The sequence below is a fragment of the Sapajus apella genome, unplaced genomic scaffold, assembly GCF_009761245.1.
Source record: "Sapajus apella isolate SASKATOON/1434 unplaced genomic scaffold, GSC_monkey_1.0 scaffold92, whole genome shotgun sequence".
Lineage (NCBI taxonomy): Eukaryota > Metazoa > Chordata > Mammalia > Primates > Cebidae > Sapajus > Sapajus apella.
The window spans coordinates 4471524-4489629 of NW_022437032.1; the positions used below are offsets into that span (position 1 = coordinate 4471524).

General features: G+C 47.9%; 1 protein-coding gene across 6 annotated transcripts in view; it reads left to right on the top strand.

The window, feature by feature from the left end:
• NFATC2 (nuclear factor of activated T cells 2) overlaps positions 1–17745 on the top strand; it is a 177739-nt gene extending 159994 nt beyond the window's left edge. For 2 of the 6 annotated variants that reach the window (XM_032255987.1, XM_032255982.1), the window contains exons 10-11: positions 6439–6526; positions 13298–17745. In XM_032255987.1, coding sequence (XP_032111878.1) covers positions 6439–6482 — 44 coding nt within the window. In that variant the 3' untranslated portion in view covers positions 6483–6526; positions 13298–17745. The remainder of the gene's footprint in view (positions 1–6438; positions 6527–13297) is intronic. The other 4 variants (XM_032255986.1, XM_032255981.1, XM_032255984.1 and 1 more) reach the window with 3 other exon arrangements.
• Positions 17746–18106: the final 361 nt, after the last annotated feature.

Here is an 18106-nt window from a genome sequence, read left to right on the forward strand (position 1 = left end):
CTGGTCCTACTCCATTAGCCTCGGGGTTTAAAAGGCATCATAAGTCTAGTGGTAGCGGCTGGGTCGGGGGAGGACACGGAGGATGCCAAGAAGCTGATCTGGGGGACGTGGCCTGTCGGGCGTTGCTGGCCGGCCTCGGCTGTCCTCTCCTTGGAGCCCAGCTCGAGGCAGGTGGCTCCTATTGGCATCTTGGGACTTGGTGCCCTCCTGGCCGCAAACTGATCTGCCAGTGACACATTCTCCTCCCAGTGGGCCCCTTTTACTAGAAACCAGAGTCTCAGAATCACTGTGTCTACTCATCCCAGGAGCTGGGGACAGTTTGGCACGTGGTGTGGCATCTTTCTTGTAAGCCCCGAGGTCTTGCTCATAAAATGGCTGGCGGTGGGCTGCTGTGTGAGTCTGCTGTCTGGGCTGACTTCCGGAGGCCTCTGGTTTGCAGAGCGTGTCGGTGACTCAGAGCGCTGCTCTGCAGGTCGCTGGCCCAGTGCAGTCGGTGCACACCAGGGCACAGGGAGGCCTGGGAGGGGCCCACTCAGCAGGATGTGAAAACGCATCTCTGAGAGCATGGCTGACCTCAGCCCCGCCCACTCTGAAAATGCAGAAATAGCTTCCAAGGTGAAAGTGCTTTGGTGGAAGAGGGTGGACTGGCCACCCCGTCAGTTCAGTCTGTTAACAAGGGTCTTCTCTGTGTTGTTGCTAATAGAATCAGCTGCTGATACTTTGGTTTTTTATTTCTTAGCTTGGCATAGTGCCACGTGTATGCATTCTCATATTACAGACGAGAAAACTGAGGCTCAAGGACTTAAAAGATTGGCTCGGATTCCCAAAACAAGTAATGTCATGCAGAGTGCTTACAATGTGCCTTGCACGTTTGAAGAACTTTGCATGCCTTGACTCATTGGTTCTCTCTAAAAGCCTTAGAAATTGGGAATAGTCATTGCCTGTCTTTTACAGAGGAGGCACAGAGAGGGTTAAGATTTGCCTCAAGTCCCATGAAAGGATGTGGCAGAGCTGGGACCCCAGCAGTCTGTGTATCCCTGTGACTCTGACCCCAGGGTGTGAGCCCCTCGCCAGGACAGCTGAGAAAGGGAGGAGCTGGCTGCAAGAAACAGAGATTTGGCCTGATCACGGGCAGACAAGCAGAACTCAGATGCAGAGAAAAAGGGGGGGCGTCAGCCAGGCTACATAAAGGTACGGCAGTGGGGGGTATCAGGGTCTGCTCCTTGTTCACCCCCTGCCATGGACCAGCTGTGGCATGCCAGACCTAAAGTATAGGGATGCCTACTTACCTGAATCTTGGTGACTTCACTGGCCAGGTGCCTACCTCATGACCATAGACCGAGACTTTGGAGAGGAATGTACCTGGGAACCTGTATCAGTCAGCACAGGCTGCGTAACAAAATATAGACTGGGTGGCTAACCAACAGAAATTTATCTTTACAAATTCTAGAGGCTAGCAATCTAAGGTCAGGGGGTCAAGATCAGGCTCTGGAGAGGCCCTGCATAGGTCCTGGCTTGCAGTCACCCTTTCTCCCATTGTTTCCTCATAGAGACAATGAGACTGACCTCTGGTGGCCCTTCTCTGTGGGCAATAATTCCACCATGAGAGCCACACCTTCATGACCTCAGCAAACCCTAATTATCTCCCAAGGGCCCCATCTCCAAATACCATTACAGAGGGGGTCAGGGCTTCAATATGGGAATTTGGTAGGGGTGGTGGGGGCATAACTCAGTACATAGCAGGGACTGTATAGGTGAAAGATTTGATCAAGGGGTGAGTCAGGAGTGCAGGCTCTGTCTGCGTGTCCTGGGAGCTAGTATCTTTTAGGAACACCTGCTTCAGTGTCACCCATGAACACTGTCCTTGCTGGTCACTCCAGGTGGCCTTTGAGTTGATAGCAGTAAGTGCAAGGGCCACGCCTGTGAATCTCACTTGGAGAAACTGAAGACAGAGCCTGGTCCTTGCTTGAACCTTGAAAAATGTCTTTGCAGGCAGCCTAGTGGCTTCTCTTGCCTTCGAATCTGAAAAGCATGGCGGGAGTATGGTTGACCTCTCTTGTGGGAAATCCGAGACTTAAAATACAAAAGAAAGATCTAAAGATTTGTGGAAGAAAGTGTGACATGGCCAGGGATGCCTGCTTATAGGATGTGGGCCTGAGTTGAGCTTTGGAAGAATGTGGATGTGTGTGAGGGGAGTATCTCGTGTCGGGGCTGTGCTGTGAGCTGGTCCTGGCATATGTGGGCAAACAGAATGATCTGGAAGGTGAACTGATGGGAGGGTGAGGGGGAGACGAGGCTGGAAGATTCAGTAAATATCCAGTGAATTCTTTCTAAGAATCAGGGGCCATGTTGGTATTTGAAGAAAGATCTTTATGAAGCCAGGCCAGGGATTTTGCACCTTCTCCCAGAAGAGGAAGAAGTTTCATGCTCTATGACATGAGCAGAGCAAGTTGGGGTGGAAATCTTTCTGCTCCCGGCTTCCACCTGCTAATCCACCTGGGAGAGTCTTACCTGCCCGCAATTCCATCTCTCACGGATAAGCAAAGAGACATAAACTCAAATATTTATCTTAAAAGAAATGTTTGTTAATTCCTATAGCCCCAGAGTGGGCTTATTGGTATGCGGCTTCCTCAAAAATCAGGTATTTATCATCTCATTTGTGATCACAGGCTGATTTGTGTGTTTGAAGCTGTTTGATTCCTGTGTGTCCATTCAATATGGTAACAAGTGCTTTTCTTTTGCCATTTTTTTCCCCAAAGGCAACAAGTTATTTTGCAGGGCTTGATCTGTTGGCTGATGTTTCTTAGCAGAGGAGGGGGCCAAGGTGGTGATAAACTGGCTGAGGGCCAAGGAAGTAAACTGTGGTTTGTTTATGCTTTCCTGCCTGTGGTTGTCTGATAGCAGAGGCGCAGCTTAGCTGCATGTAATCAGAAAAAATTCTGCTGAACTGGAGAACAGAAATGGCAGCTCAGGTCTGAGTTTCTACAGTTGGTTGGTCCTTCCCTGTGGGGTAGCTTAGTTTGGAGAACATCACCAGTTGTTTTTCCCTAGATTGTAAGTTGATGGGCAATCATTGCAAAAAAGCAGAAAACGGAGGGAAGGTGGTAGCATGGCCTACACTGGCTAGGAGGGGACCTCTGTCTTACATTGTAGAACCAAAAGTGGACGTCCTTTAGACCCGTGGCTAACTCCCACTGGCTCCACCGTGGAGATGCACGTGGGGTTTCCCTTAAATTCCATCCATTTAAACGTGCATGCCTGTGATCTCAGAAGTCTGGGAAGCTAGTTGTATAATTTGTCAGGAGACAGAGTCCTGGGTCTGTACTTTTGATTGTAATGGCTATTTGTTGACCCTTGTGTTTTTATGAAAATTGTCACCATTGATTAAGTGAATCAGTGAACCACTTCTAAACTTCTAATTTACATCCCAAACTATCATCTAGTCCATAAGACCAGTGGGATGACTCACCATTTTATTCCCCGGGGGATAGAACCACTTCTAAACTTCTAATTTACATCCCAAACTATCATCTAGTCCATAGGACCAGTGGGATGACTCACCATTTTATTCCCTGGGGGATAAAATGCAAGGCCACTGTATAGATCTCAGACCGTAACCTTGTATTAGGTTGGCACAAAGGTAATTGTGGTTTTTGAGGTACCCCTCTCTGTGTCTTTGGGAGGATCTGTAGATGACACTTAGGGACCATGTAGTAAGTCTGAATACCGACTTCTCTCTTGACATCCCATCCCCAGATTACCGACAACTGACTAGCACATTCACAGGGATCAGCGGGCGTACTTCCCTTTTAAACATGCAGGGAAATGGAATGGTGTTCTTGGTTATTGGAGTGGCCTCTTTTAGACTGGTCTTTTTCTCTTTCTCCTCCATCTTTAGGGGACGCTATTGCAGACTTAATAAATACATGCCAATGAGCCAGCTATAGCATCTCATTTATTTTGAGACAGAGTCTCGCTCTGTTGCCTAGGCCAGGGTGCAGTGGCACCATCTCAGCTCACTGCATCCTCCGCCTTTCAGGCAGCTGAGATTCCAGGCACCCACCATCACGCCCAGCTAATTTTTGTATTTTTAGTAGTGACGGGGTTTCGCCATGTTGGCCAGGCTGATCTCGAACTCCTGACCTCAAGTGAACTGCCTGCCTTGGCCTCCCAATGTGCTGGGATTACAGGTGTGAGCCACCGTGCCTGGCCTATCATATCTCATTTAATCCTCACAGTGACTTTGCCAAGGAGGTGTTCTCATCCCCGTTTTATGATTGAGGAAACGGAGGCAGAGGCACCGTTGGAGTACTTGTGTTCCAAGAGCTTCTGATATGAGTCTGCATTTTATCAGAGGTCCCAGGGCAGCCAGAGGGTCTTTCAGATTGGGGAAACCCTAGCCTGGGGCTAGTACCCACAGAGCTGAGGCCACCTCTGGTCTCTACCCAATGCTAAGAGGCTGTTTCTGGACAAGTCACCGCATCTTTCTCTGCCTTACTAACTTGGCCTGAGAAATGGGACTCTCCCCACCACCTCCGGAGAGGTCTGTGGGGATTAGAGAAGGCAGAGTGAGCAGCCTCCACCTGCGGAGGAGGGTGTTTGGCGGTGGTCTGGACTCGAGTTGATTTTAGGCCTCAGTTGAACGAAGGCAGGCCCTGCCTGTGCCTTCCACAACGCAGCTGACAAAGAGTGAAACTCCATGACTAAACAGGAAGCTGCGCCTCTGAATGCTGCAGACAGAGGCATCATGTGATGCCTTCTCTGAGGAGGTGACAGAACAGGGCTTGGCTTCTCGAGTCCCCTGAGACAGTACAAGTGTACCCCCTGCCCCCCTATTAACACAGGGCACCATGCGGTTTGGTGTTTGAAGGTTCAGAGAAAGAACTTCAGCGTAACACCTGAGATCTAAGTGCGACTTAAATGAGTAGATATGGATACATTGAAAACATCTTGGTTATTACAGAACTTCAGAGCTGTCAACTGAGCAAAACAGGGAGTGGCGTACTCTGATAGGAGTTCCAACAGGATCACCGTGCTGTAGGGCTGGGGGAGCAGTGGAGGTTGGTTGTTTCTGGCTATTTGTGGGTAGATCCAGAAGCATTTATGGATGGGATGTGGGCTGAACACACTGAGGTGGGCCTGAGCCACTGGAAGGAGAGAATGTGTGTTCCCATAATGGGAACAGGTGAGACAGGGGGTGGACAGAGCGGGAGGGGCGAGCATCCAGAGATTGGTTTTGGCCCCTCTGAAGCTTGAGGTGACCCGTGGCAGGTAGATATCGAAATCTGAAGCTCAGGAGTGAGGGTCTGGGTGAAAAATACAACGTGGCCGTTGTCAGGATAGAGGTGGTATTTTAAGGCCCTGAGTGAAGTATCTGATGGTGCCGCTTACTCTTGGACTTGGAGGAAGTCAGTTTAGAGTGGAGGCTGGGCAGTGTCACGTGGGAGCTGCCTTAGTGCCACACGCACCTGGGAATGTTTGCTTTGGGAGAGGGTCTGAAGTGGAGGAGAGACGGAGTGCTGCTTTTCCCCAGGGCAGCAGTAGCCAACCCCAACTAGCCAATTCCTGTAGCAGCCCAACATGTGGAAATCCAGGCCTATAACTGCATGAGCGCTAAAAGGATTCATTTCTGAAGCCTTCTGTCTCACTCGGAGATTTCGGGGAGCTTGCACCTCTCCTTGAGAAAGCATCTAGTTTACTTGACATTTCTAATAATGCTGCATTACTCCCTGTGGACTCAGAAAATATTTCTAAATCAGGCATTTGGAATGGACTCGGGTGTTCCAATTTGGCCATTCGAAGGGGATTGGGAAGACAGGTGTTTTGAAAGCCGTAGGCATTATACAGATATAGAGAGGGGTTTACTTAGACTCCTCAGGTCTCATTCTCTTCAAGTGCCTTCGTTGTCCTGATAAGGCAGGAGCTTTTTTCTCCATTGCTGACCAAAAAAACAGGAAGAAAATGTGCAGTTTTATGAAGTTACCTGACCACTGAGGTGATATCGCCAGTAAGAAGGAAACCAGGGCCCAATTTAGTATATGTAGATGCCTGAAGGAAGATAACAGTTGAGTAGATCTTTGAAATTCTCATTTTCCTTTGACTGCAGCAGAAACCAGCTTTGTAACTGTCTCTTTGTAGTTGGCAATGATTTGAAACCCCTCACCCACAGCAGCCCTTTTGTCCAGCTTGACACTCCCCATCCCGCACCCCATGTAACGTAACGTGCTTTGCCCAGTCCCCCATCCCAGTAATTACTACCTTAGTGTTGGGTTAATTCTGGCACAAATGCTAAGATGTTGCAGAATCGGGGCTTAAACTACAGCCAAAGGGTTAAGTTCTCTCCTGGGCTTGGATGATATTGGCATGAATTGGAAGCATAAGCGAGATCAAAGGTGATTTTTTCTTCTTCTCAAAAATGATTTTGCAAATCTTTTTCAGAGCTGATAGACACACACCTTAGCTGGATACAAAACATATTATGAAACAGAATGACTGTGATCTTTGATCCGAGAAATCAAAGTGAAAGGTAATTGACATCTTCTGCTTCTCCTTTTGTTTTCCAGCTGTGTGTTTCCTTAACTTGAATTTTTTTTTAAGAAAACTGGACCATCTGAAGGCCCTCTCTTCTCATTTTCCTGCTCTCAAGGGCTAGAGCCCTCCACTTCTGAAGTGGACACTCCTGGGGACCTCCCTGAGAATCTCAGACCACGTGGCTGGAGCTCAGGGTTGGGCGGGAGAAGGGGGGGATGAGGCCCGGGAAACTTGCATGCTCCTCGATTCCAGGGCCCCATGCCCCAGTTCCGGGGCTGGCTTGCATGGGACAATGCAGCACTGTCCTGGGAGGCTGCTCCTTTTTGGTTTTGCACACTTCGCTGTGGGTGTCCAGTTAAATAAGGCTCTCCATCCGTGGCAGGTGTTCTAGACTGGGGAGGAGAGTGGGCAGGGAGGTCAGAAAAGCCACCTAGGAAACCCTGCCCTGTGCTTAGGTAATTTCCAACCCTGATTCCCTCGACTCAGGGTTTCAGCTCCTCCCTGGCCCTTCCTTGTTGTTGTGCTTTTGAAGTCAGAGTTTCCCAGGGTGCTCAGTAGAGCCCCTCGCCCAGCAGATCCACCTCGATGTGGCCCCTGGGGGTGTGAAGCCCAGGTGAGACATTGAGGAAGTGGCATTACCTCTCTGTGCCTCAGCTTCTTAGCTGTTGTTCTAATTGGAATAAATCAGCACGGGCAGTGGCCAGCCCATCTTAGAGCTTCTCTTAGCACCCCCCGGGGAGCTGACACTTCAGAAGCATGATTGCCAGAGGATGGGGCCTGCTGAGAGGACCCTCTGGGGGGAGGGGCTCATTCTTCAACCGTCTGCCACTCTCCCTCCTCAGGACTTTGCATCCGAGGAATCAGGATGATAAAAATGCAAGTAAAAGATCAGTGCCGAGATGGTAAGCCCCTCAGGGAACTTGTCGAAGGGCAGTTGCCTTTTTAAAAAAAAAAAAAAAATTGGGCCGGGCACGGTGGCTCAAGCCTGTAATCCCAGCACTTTGGGAGGCCGAGGCGGGTGGATCACGAGGTCAAGAGATCGAGACCATCCTGGTCAACATGGTGAAACCCCGTCTCTACTAAAACTACAAAAAAATTAGCTGGGCATGGTGGTGCGTGCCTGTAATCCCAGCTACTCAGGAGGCTGAGGCAGGAGAATTGTCTGAACCCAGGAGGCGGAGGTTGCCGTGAGCCGAGATCGCGCCATTGCACTCCAGCCTGGGTAATATGAGTGAAACTCCGTCTCAAAAAAAAAAAAAATTATTTAATATTATGTGTGTCTTGGGCCTGGGCACTTTGGCAAGCAGCGGCTCAGGCCTCTAGCTTACCCTGATATCCAGGGGCTCACAGCTCTGGCAGCGTGGCCTGGTAGGGGTTTTACTGCTGCATCACCCCCCAGACCCCACCCACAGCTTCGGGCTACAGTCCTATGAAAGGTTTTCTGTTCTTAGATGAACGTTGTGAAGTTACTTAGCAAGTTAGCAAGTGCAAAGCAGAGGTGTGGGAGAGCTGTCTCCACGAACAGGTCTTTTCAGTTTTGAGACAGAAGTCAGAGGGGAAGGACCGGGTGCGGTGGCTCACATCTGTAATCCCAGCACTTTGGGAGGCCAAGGCAGGTGGATCACCTGAGGCGGAGGTTGCAGTGAGCCGAGATGGCGCCACTGCACTCCAGCCTGGGTGACAGAGGGAGACTGAAAAAAAGTCACAGGGGAGGGCTCAAGACTGCAGTCTTGGGGAAGGCAGGCCCGGTTGCTCAGGAAACTTACCTCCTTGGCCTTCAGAGTCACTTACCCTGAGAACAGTTAGGACAAAAAGCAGAAGAGCCCAGAGAGGACTTCAGGTGCTTTCCGGCTCCACATTCCTGACCCAAGCATCTGGGGGTCGTGGGAGTGAATTCGGCAAGGCACTGCCTGGCAGACGAAACAGGCAGTAGGGACTGGGGGTGGTGCCTTGGGCCCCCTCTTGGCTCTCAGCTTCTTTGATTTGGCCTGGAGAACGCAGCCTTCTCGATTCCCATCCAAGCTTGAGGAGTGTCTTTCTGGCCATGGCCTTTGTGGCTGGGCCCAGGCTCTCGTGGGCACTCACGTGGTCTCACCAGATTTTAGAAACATGCTTGAGGTTTGAGGGAGAAGCAGGACGCAGCCTACCCGCTCCTCCCTGTTGCTTTCTCAGGGGAGTCCATTTCAAAGTCAGCAGTCCAAGAGAAAGGGCCTAGCGTGAAGTGTACCCTTGAAAGTCCTTTCAATTGATGAAAGTAGATGCAGGTGTCTGGGCCTGCTAGCAAAACAGAAGATTCCGAGGGCGGAGTGGGATACTAGCAGAAGTCAGTTTCAGTGTTTAGAAAGCCAGTAAGCGACGTCGGCTTCCCCAGATCGCCTCCCCCAAAATGTAGGCAAAGAGAACACCCTACTTTTTCTTCTTTGCCATTAGCATATATATACTAGGGGTTGACAAACTGCAGCTCTTGGGTCAATCATGGCCCCCCGCCTGTTTGGCAAATGAAGTTTTATGGGAACACTTCTATGCCCATTTGCTTATCGTCTATGGCAGCTTTTATGCTACACTGGCAGGTCTCAGTGAGAAAGGGCCCACAAAGCTGAACATATTACCTGGCCCTTTACAGGAAAATTTGTTTGACCCCCGGTATATCATCTTTTTATGTCTGTAGCCATTTTTATTAGAATACGACTATCCTTTATATATATGACTTTGTCGTATATGCTGAAAATGTTACACTATGTTTGGTACACAGTTTTTATATACTTAAGATCAGTTTGCTTTTGCCTTTCCAATTTCAGGCTCAGTAGTCACCCTGAGGTTATTGATACATTCTCCCTCGGGCTTCTCACCAGGGCACCTCTCTCTAAGGATGAGCAAGAGTCAAGAGCAGAGTCTGCCACAGCCTTTCCTTGACTTTACACAAATGGCACAGAGGATTCCGGGTCCCCAAAAGAAAGAGGATGAATACTGAACTTCATGCAGAGGCTATATCATGTACAAGTTAATTAAATGAGCCCTGAGTTCAAATCCTAGTCACTCTCCCTAGCAGGTGAAGGAGATCTGTCTGCCCGTCTCTACTTCCTCATCTATAAGATGGGGATGAGGTGTTACTAGGAATAGTCCCTGGCACTGGATGGGGCCTGGCACACAGCTCTCAGGAAATGTGAATGGCTCGTATTCTTTCCTAGAGAGAAAGGCTCTAAACAAGTAACAGATCAGCAACCCATTTGTCAATCTAATGACAAAGAAAAATCACCTTTTTTAAGCCAAGGGACCTAGGCTGATGGTGCAGGGCCCTTGGGTGGGGGTGGGGCGTGGCGGGCTAATGCAGGCATTAAGCACCTGCTGTGCCTGGTGCCATGCCTGAGTGGGGCTACTTGAAAATTCAGTACTTGCTTTTGGGGGGCAGTGAGGGCACCATGGTAGGAATGTGGGGCGGCTTCCAGCAAGAGGCAGCATTGGACAGGGGCAGGAAGGGAAGTTAGGATTTGGAACAGCGCACATGGCCCCGGTTGGGAACAGGCAGGAGGAGAGGCACGGTGGCTGGCCTAGGGTAGATTACTGGAGGAATAAAATGCGGATGGCAATGATACAGGGGGGTAGCTCACATCCAAACCTCAGAGGCCGACTTGGGGGGCCGATCCTGGCTGTGACCTGAGGTTTCCTGATTCCTTTCTAAGCGTCTGTATTTTGTTCATAAGTAAACGTTATTAGGTACTTTCTAGGCACCAAGGCAGCATCTAAGGGCTATGGGGGAAAGGAGAGCATCCAGGCAGCAGGGGACAGTGAGAAGACAGGAGCATGACTGGGCTGGGGCTGGCCACAAGGCGGGGCTTTGCCAGGGAGACTGAGGCTTGTTGATGTGAGAAGGAAAAGCAATAGACTGGTGAAAGCACGGTGCTACCCAGGGGGACAGCGTGAGGCAGGGGACGAGGACAGGAGAGGTGGCAGGAAGGGCACTGGGGTCCCCCTGCACCCTGGTACTCGAGTCTGCAAACGTAAGTGGTTAGGCAGAGACCTCCTCTCAGAACTTTAAGCCCAACATGGCTCCACTCTGTCACCACCACCTAACAGGCATTTCTGTTCTAGAACTTTCTCCTTGTTGGCAGTCAGGGGAGCAAGTGCCAAGATTTCAGAAAGAGGAGGTTCCTACCCAGAGAGGTTTTGGGCCACCTCACCACCCCCAATAGTGAGAAAGTCTAAGTGCATAGGTCACTGAATTTTCCAGATGCAACTCTTCACTTCTATCCAAAAGTAGCTCCCCCAAAGCAGGACCATTTTCATCCAAGGGGAGGGAAACACACTTCGGCCTGCTTGAAAAGTTTCCCTGCTTCCCATCCCCTGCCCCAGCCCTGTGTTCTGAGAAAGGAAGCAGCCCTGCGAGAGGGCCTTGGTGCCAGCGTCTCTGCCTACCAGCTATTTTTAGAAAGCTGAGGCTGTGGAAAGTTTTCATTAAGGATCAACTCCTCTCACTTCCTAGGTTGAGAAAACAGGAAGCCCTTCAAAATCCGGGCTTTGAAAAGCTTTGCATGAGGTTGCCCCAACCCCACCTGCCCTGGGCATTCAGCTTTCACTGCTTAAGTCCTACACAGCACCATCAGCTCATCCCCGCTGCAGGGGCACAGGGGATCGGGGCTGGGGGCTGACAGACCTTATTCAGCGTCTGGCTTAGGGCTCCTGGGAGTCAGCTGTTACCCAGTACACAGTACATGCCCAGTTAGTGCCGGTTAGCTAAACATATGAATTCATCCTCTGCATTCCTATTAATGAATCCATTTCCACATGGTGGAACAGTTACACATAATTATGTATTTCTAATATGTAGATATCTAATACACATATACTGGTCTACAAAGCAGTACTGGCTGTGCCTGGGCACTGTAATCATTTCTTTACCTGCATTATCTCATCCAAGCGCCCCAGCAACATAGGAGGAAATATTTTTAGGTGTAACTTACAGATGAGGAAACTGAGGCACTGAGTGGTTACATCACCAAGGCAAGGTTCACCAAGCAAGGAAGTAGCAGAGGTGGAATTCTAACTCTGGCTGGCTCTAGAACCTGACCTCTCATATACATGCTTGTGGCATGCCTCTAGAACAAGGACTTATGCCTGACCTTCTGACACAAAACAAAGCCTATGGTTGCAAAGCATGGGATTCAGAGTCCGACATGGAGCCTGGGGATGTTACTGACCATCACAGGCACCAGCTGGTAAACACCAGGCACTGTGCTAGCCCTTATGTATGTGAATGCTTAGCATCCTCACAGCAGCCTGAAAAGCTATGTGCTGGGATGATTCTCACTTTACACAAGAGAAAATTGAGGCATGGAGAGGTAATGTCATACAATCAGAGAGAATCAAACCCAGCTCGTTCAGCTCTTTGCATTCCCTGCCTCTTGTTATGGAGGTTGCAGACCACTGGGGCAGGGGTTTTCCAGGGAAAAGCACCCAGCAACCAGGAGAGACTTTGGGCAACTCTTAACATTTAAGCCTCAGTGCCAATGTAACTTAAAGCTAAGGCGAGAAAAAGTATAAGGAGGTGTGGAAAGAACTCAATGTCAGAACCAAGAAATGGAAAATTAACCTACCTTTGATAGGACTCCCAAAGGGGTCTATATCCTCGTCCCTTCCACCCCACGATGAGTCAACATGGTCTACCTGCAAAACTGAAGGAATAGGCATGCTTTAGGGCACGCACACCTCTGCCCCATGGGTGGGCTGCCACTGATCACACCTTCTTATTTCTAAGAATGTTTTAGGGAACCTTTATCCTAAGATCTCACTGCCTGAAGTCTAGTAATTAGTACCTTACGCAGTGGCCAAAGTAGGGGAAGGTGGCTTGCTTCTTGATGCCAGTGACTGGTACTGCTCTTGGTTCCCTGCTAGGAACCCCACACATCCTTCTGGGGTGGGAGGTGACCAAACTTTCCAGAGCCAGGACATGACCCTTACACCTGGTTGTGCTGAAATTAAAACTTTGCTCATGTTGATGGCTTGTCAGTCTTTGGGTTGGGGAGGGGGGCGGTTCTCACTTGCTGTCTTTTTGAGAGGCCCTCTTTTGAGAACCACAAGTTTGATGGATCAAGAAAGAACCATGTTTTATCAGAATTAATCATAAAATAGGCATTTTCTGGATGTCAAAATAGTGGAAGTAGTTTGGTACCCAGTAGAAACCTCGAGTGCGTGCCATCAAATGCAGAAGTGGAGAAAGTTACTTCAAACGTGCCCAAAACATGCCCTATAGTTCAAATCCATTTCTGCCACAACGATTTGAAAAAGTTACCATTTAAGCAATTTTCACCAACAGACCTTTAGCACAAAATATTATTGTCTGAAAAAATGATATAGGAAAGCATTTATTATATTAAAAATTGTCAAATATACAATCACAAGGAACAAAAAAAGTATTTTTTTAAAAAATAGAGCTGGGCACATGGTTCATGTCTGTAATCCCAGCTCTTGGGGAGGATCGCCTGAGCTCAGGAGTTCGAGACCAGCCTGGGCAACATAGTGAGACCCTGTCTCTACTAAAAATTTAAAAATGTAGCCAGGCATGGTGGCATGCCCCTGTAGTCCCAGCTACTCGGGAGGCTGAGGCTGCTAGGAGCCATGATCAGACCATTGCGCTCCAGCCTGGGCGACAGAGCAAGACCTTGTCGCAAACATAAACAGTCCAATAGAGGTTCTAGAAAGCGAACCTGATGCATGTTTTTGGTGCCCTCTCACTCGCCCCATTCTCTCTCTCCCCCCTTTTCTTTTGTAGTTAATGAAATTATCAGGAAGGAGTTTTCAGGACCTCCCGCCAGAAATCAGACGTAAAAGAAGCCATTATAGCAAGACACCTTGTGTATCTGACCCCTCGGAGCCCTCCACTGCCCCTCACCTTCTGTCTCCCTTCATGTTCATCTCCCAGCGGATCGAGTATGAGCACAAAGCGGACTCTCGCTTAAGGAGCTCACCACCTCCCTCTAAACATCAGAGAGAACTCTTCCTTTTGTTGTATGTTTTAAATCCCAGCGAGCATCCTGGTTGATCTTAATGGTGTTCCGTCCAAATATTAAGCGCCTGCTGACCAAAAGCACATTCTGCACAAGACAGGACTCTGGAACGCGCCTGAGAACAGAGTGACTGGAGCTTGGAGGGGTGGGCGGGGGACAGAAGATGTGGGCACGGCGATTAAACCCCAGCCCTTGCGTTCGTTTTTCCAGGTCACAGATACAGCTCCTGTACCTTTTGAAGGAAAGGAGTTCTCAGACAGAGCAACCAAAGGAACGTGACCCAAGAGCCCGGCTTACAGGCTGAAGAAACCCAAAACCCTCTTGGTAGAGACAGAAACTGAACCGTCAGTCCTTAGACCTCGCCCAGTCTCAGCCACCACTGGGCCACGGCTAAAGCTTTATTTTTGAATTCTCATTCCAAAACAAAAACTGTCTTGCGCAGACAAGATCACCTGTTAAGACTTCTTGGCGTTAAGTTATGACACGTATATGCGTTTGTTATTTTATTTTTTTCCTGCTTTAAAAAGCTGGCCAAGGCATCTAGCACTCCAGCTGTCTTGGCGAGCTTTTCTTAACCCCCGCAGCACGCCATCCTGCTAACACGATTTCCATAGACTTGGGGGGCTGACCCAGGCTGCAGAGAGCAAGCACCTGTCTGCTGTAGCTGCACAACCTAGATGCTTTGCAAGGTTCCAGCTTGCTCTCTTCCTAGCAGCCAGAGCGCTTTTCCATAAAGCAGTGGAGAATCTCAAGCAAGTGCGTTGAATTGAGGAATAGCAGAAGGGCTACAGAACCGAGAAGGGAAGTGTGGGTATTCTTGTTAAGCAAAACAGCCCAAGTGCTTCTGGAAGCGGGTTTCTACCAAGATAGAGGAAAAAGGCTGAATTCCCTCTATCCTAAATTCAAAGTGGGACAGAGAAGCTCAGGATGCTGTTCCAAGGTTCAATGGTTAATTTCATTGTTTAAGTTCACCTGAATCTATTAAAGCTCCCTTCTGCCCCTGAAGACCTGTCTGTATTAGAATTCCAACACAAAGAAATCTACTTGAATGCATCCTTCAGTTTGAATGAGCTCTGTTCAGACCAGTTGTGTGTTATATGTGATTTCCTTCCTTCCAACTGCTTCCATTGAGCGCACCCACGGTCTCCCCTAGTCCTCCTTTGGTGCGATTTTTATGATTTTTTACAAACAAAATCCTCAAAGTTCTTGGCAGAGGTGTTTACTGCAGATACCCCAGGACCAGCGGGGATTCATTTTCAGCCATTCATTTGTTTACTCAATAATCCACAACAAAGTGAAAATATTCTTAGCACTCAGACTGTACTTAGAGTGTTTTCTCAGTTCAGTCTGTAGGCAGAAGGCCTAAGAAGAAAGTCATGGCTATTCAGTGCACACCGTGGGCTTTGTCAGCCCTGGCTCTCCTGTCAAGGTTACCCAGAGGCAAAAGCTTCCTGAGAGTGGGGCCAGGTGTGCTTGGCACTCCAGATAGAAGACAAAATGCTCAGATTCCAGCCTGCGCACTTGTATGCAACCTGTTGGTCAATACCTAGCATTTATTTTTCCCTAACAATGGACGGCCTTTCCCTCACCTACCCTGAGCTCAGAGTTGAGCAACATTCTCTTTTAAATAAAGAGAATGCCAGTAAGAGGCTGACTCCCACCATAGAACTCCTGGGATGCTAAATACTTCCTTATGAACAAAACAAGTTCCTATACGAGCAGCTTCACCTAAAGACTTTTCTCTCCAGCAATATGGACTTCATTGGGGAAAAGCCAAGAGTGTGGTGAGTGATTTGATCTCACTTGACCTGGCTAGGAGCCACTTTTTGCACATGGGGGAATTTGGCCTTTCCTCAGTTATCTGAATGTTTTACCCAAGTGCCTTCCTGCTATTGTAGCAAAGTAGCTCTGCTTCCTTGCCCACAAGGTGAAAAAGGAGTAATGCATTTTCCATCAGTTTATGTTTGCAAAAAGGCCTCCTGGTAGCTCAGCCTCCCGTACGCATGTGTGTGTGTAATACACACACAAACCCCTCTCTTTTTCTAGACATCTTAGCTGGATATTATAGGAAGCACTTTCCTAAACAACTATACCAAATAGCAAAGGAAAGAGAAACAAACGCATTAGATTTGAGACATAAACAGGCAAGAGAAAGTGTATTAGGAACTGACAGCTATCGAGGAAGTCTTTTTGGTCAGTTACAAATGCTAGGAGGAAATTTTGCCAAGAATGATGGCTCATGAAATATTTTCGGTATGGGAAGAGGCAATAAGATCCTCTAAGAGAACGAGAAAGTAGGGGTGTCTAAATGGTAAAGATGGGTGTGTTGCACGTGTGTTAGAAGGATCTCAGCTAAGTCAAGGTTTGCTCTTGCTATATCTAAGTTAACGTAAACATATAGCACTTGACAGACCTACCATGTTGCTGAATGTAGTATATTTCCAAAGTTTGCAAGTCTTCCTGTATTATATAAAAATGCTGCTGCTTGATAATATATATAGCAATCCAGATTAATTAGTATGTTATTAAATTTTATTTTCTTACCTGTATTTTTATGCTTGTTACCTGTCCTCAAAATATTACACCCCTGTTGGAATTAGATTTATATTTATAAATGGTCAGAAATCTTTTGAAGCGTCTCTTTTTACACATAGGTTGACTCTGTTTTTCTTAAGAGAAATGACATGTTCTTGAAACATTTGTTAATCATTCCAGGAAACAAAAAGCCTTATCACAAAATCCCCACTCAGAGCCTGTTAGTCACCTGTATAGAAGACAGACAGCATCTCAGGAGAAGGAATGGCTTTGCGGAAGAAGGGCACCTTTTTCTTGCTCAAGAGTTATGCTGACGTCAGCCCTGAGCCTGGATCTAGTCGCTGAGAATCATCAAGTGTCTAGATCTCCCTCCAAAACAAGTAGTCTAGTGGGTGATATTGATTTTAAAAACTGGCACCAAAACTCTGCCTTCATTGTAATGGAATTCGAAAAAGAATTCATGTTCACAGAACCCTCTGTTCAGGCTAATCTTTACAGAGGGGACCAAAGCTAAATCCTGGTAGGTAATTCCTGTAGGCTTTATCCAAAGGACAGTTTTCCAGCACAGACATAACCATGGATGAACTGATTCCTTCAAAAAAAACTGGGAGGCACTGATATTGCATTTTTTTTTGTTTACATCCAACAGCCAAGACGTCTGCTGCAGTGAGTCAGTCTCGGGGACTGTCACATTTAGGCAGATCGGAAGTTGGTATGTTCTGTTTGTCACTCTGGATTACAGTGAGGCTGAATTTGTCATGTCAAGGAAAAATAAAAGACCTCTCCAAGTGCTTTCTATTGCTCAGAATTGAAAGAATGTTTTCATTTCGAGTTTACAAGAGGCATGGATGGAGTTGTGACGTTCTTGACAAGCTGGGCTAACCTTTCCCGAACTCATTTCCTGGAGGCACGGTGCTTGGTGACCCAACACATCTTAACCTTGGGTCTCCTAGGCTGGAGGCTTGGGCATTAAGTTTTGTGGAACCAAAACAACCAACTGCATATAAGTATATTCCTGCATTCCAACTAAGTGCTTAAGAAGAAGCAGCTTCACATACAATTGTGATCAGAATCATCCACTTCCCTCAGCCTTTGTGAGTGCCTTGACCTAAGCCAACATCACTGTCTTAACTGAGTGTTTAAGAACAAACTTTTCTGGTGGTTGGTAACAGAGAGATGCTCCCTGAACCCTCAGGGTCCTGGGAACTGGAAGCGAAAGGGTTATTAACATTCTACCTTTCTGCAGCTATTGGTGGACTAAACTCCCTGCTGAGTTCAGGCTTTGAATGGAATGGATGCAAATGATGTTTCCATTAGAGCAGGTGCTCACCGCATTCTGATTGGCCTGAGCAGGCAGAGGCTGTGGTTGTTGGAACCACAAGCTTAGCATCCTGGACATCTTGTCAAAGAACCTCACTCACCCCTATGGCCTCTACAGACCTTAGAGGAGAGAAAACCAATACAGTTCTCCAACAAATAGAGATCTCTCCAACACGGTGGTGCTGGCAGGCTTAGGTTTGGAAAATCCTGACTGTTAAAGGCGTTTGAATACATCACATTCCTATGCAAATGTTTTTAATCTCCAGTTTAATGTAGTTTATTTTTCCTATATGTAAAGTATTTTTATACGGCTTGTATCATGATAGTTTAGCAATAAAACAGTTGGAAGCAACAGCTACTTTGGTGTATCTTTCTTTTCCAGAGAGTCTACTTAGATATTCTTTTTACATTTCGGGCTCACTCAGCAAGGAACATTTTGTGTGTGCACATAAGTGTGCGCATTTATTCCTCGTCTCAGCCCTGGGAGGTAGGTACAGTCCCACTGTGTTTGGGACTCAGGCTCAGAAGCCACTTGTCAGAGGTGACAAAAACTGCATCATCAACCTGAATGTGTCTGATTCTCCCCAGCACAGCTCTGCTGTAATCTGTGCCTCTAGACTACTTTTGAGGTAGCAGCGATGAGAGATTTATGATGCCTACCCCAGACCAGCTCTCTAAGGGTCCCAAAGCATTTATAGTCCGCTGGGCTAAGCCAGCCA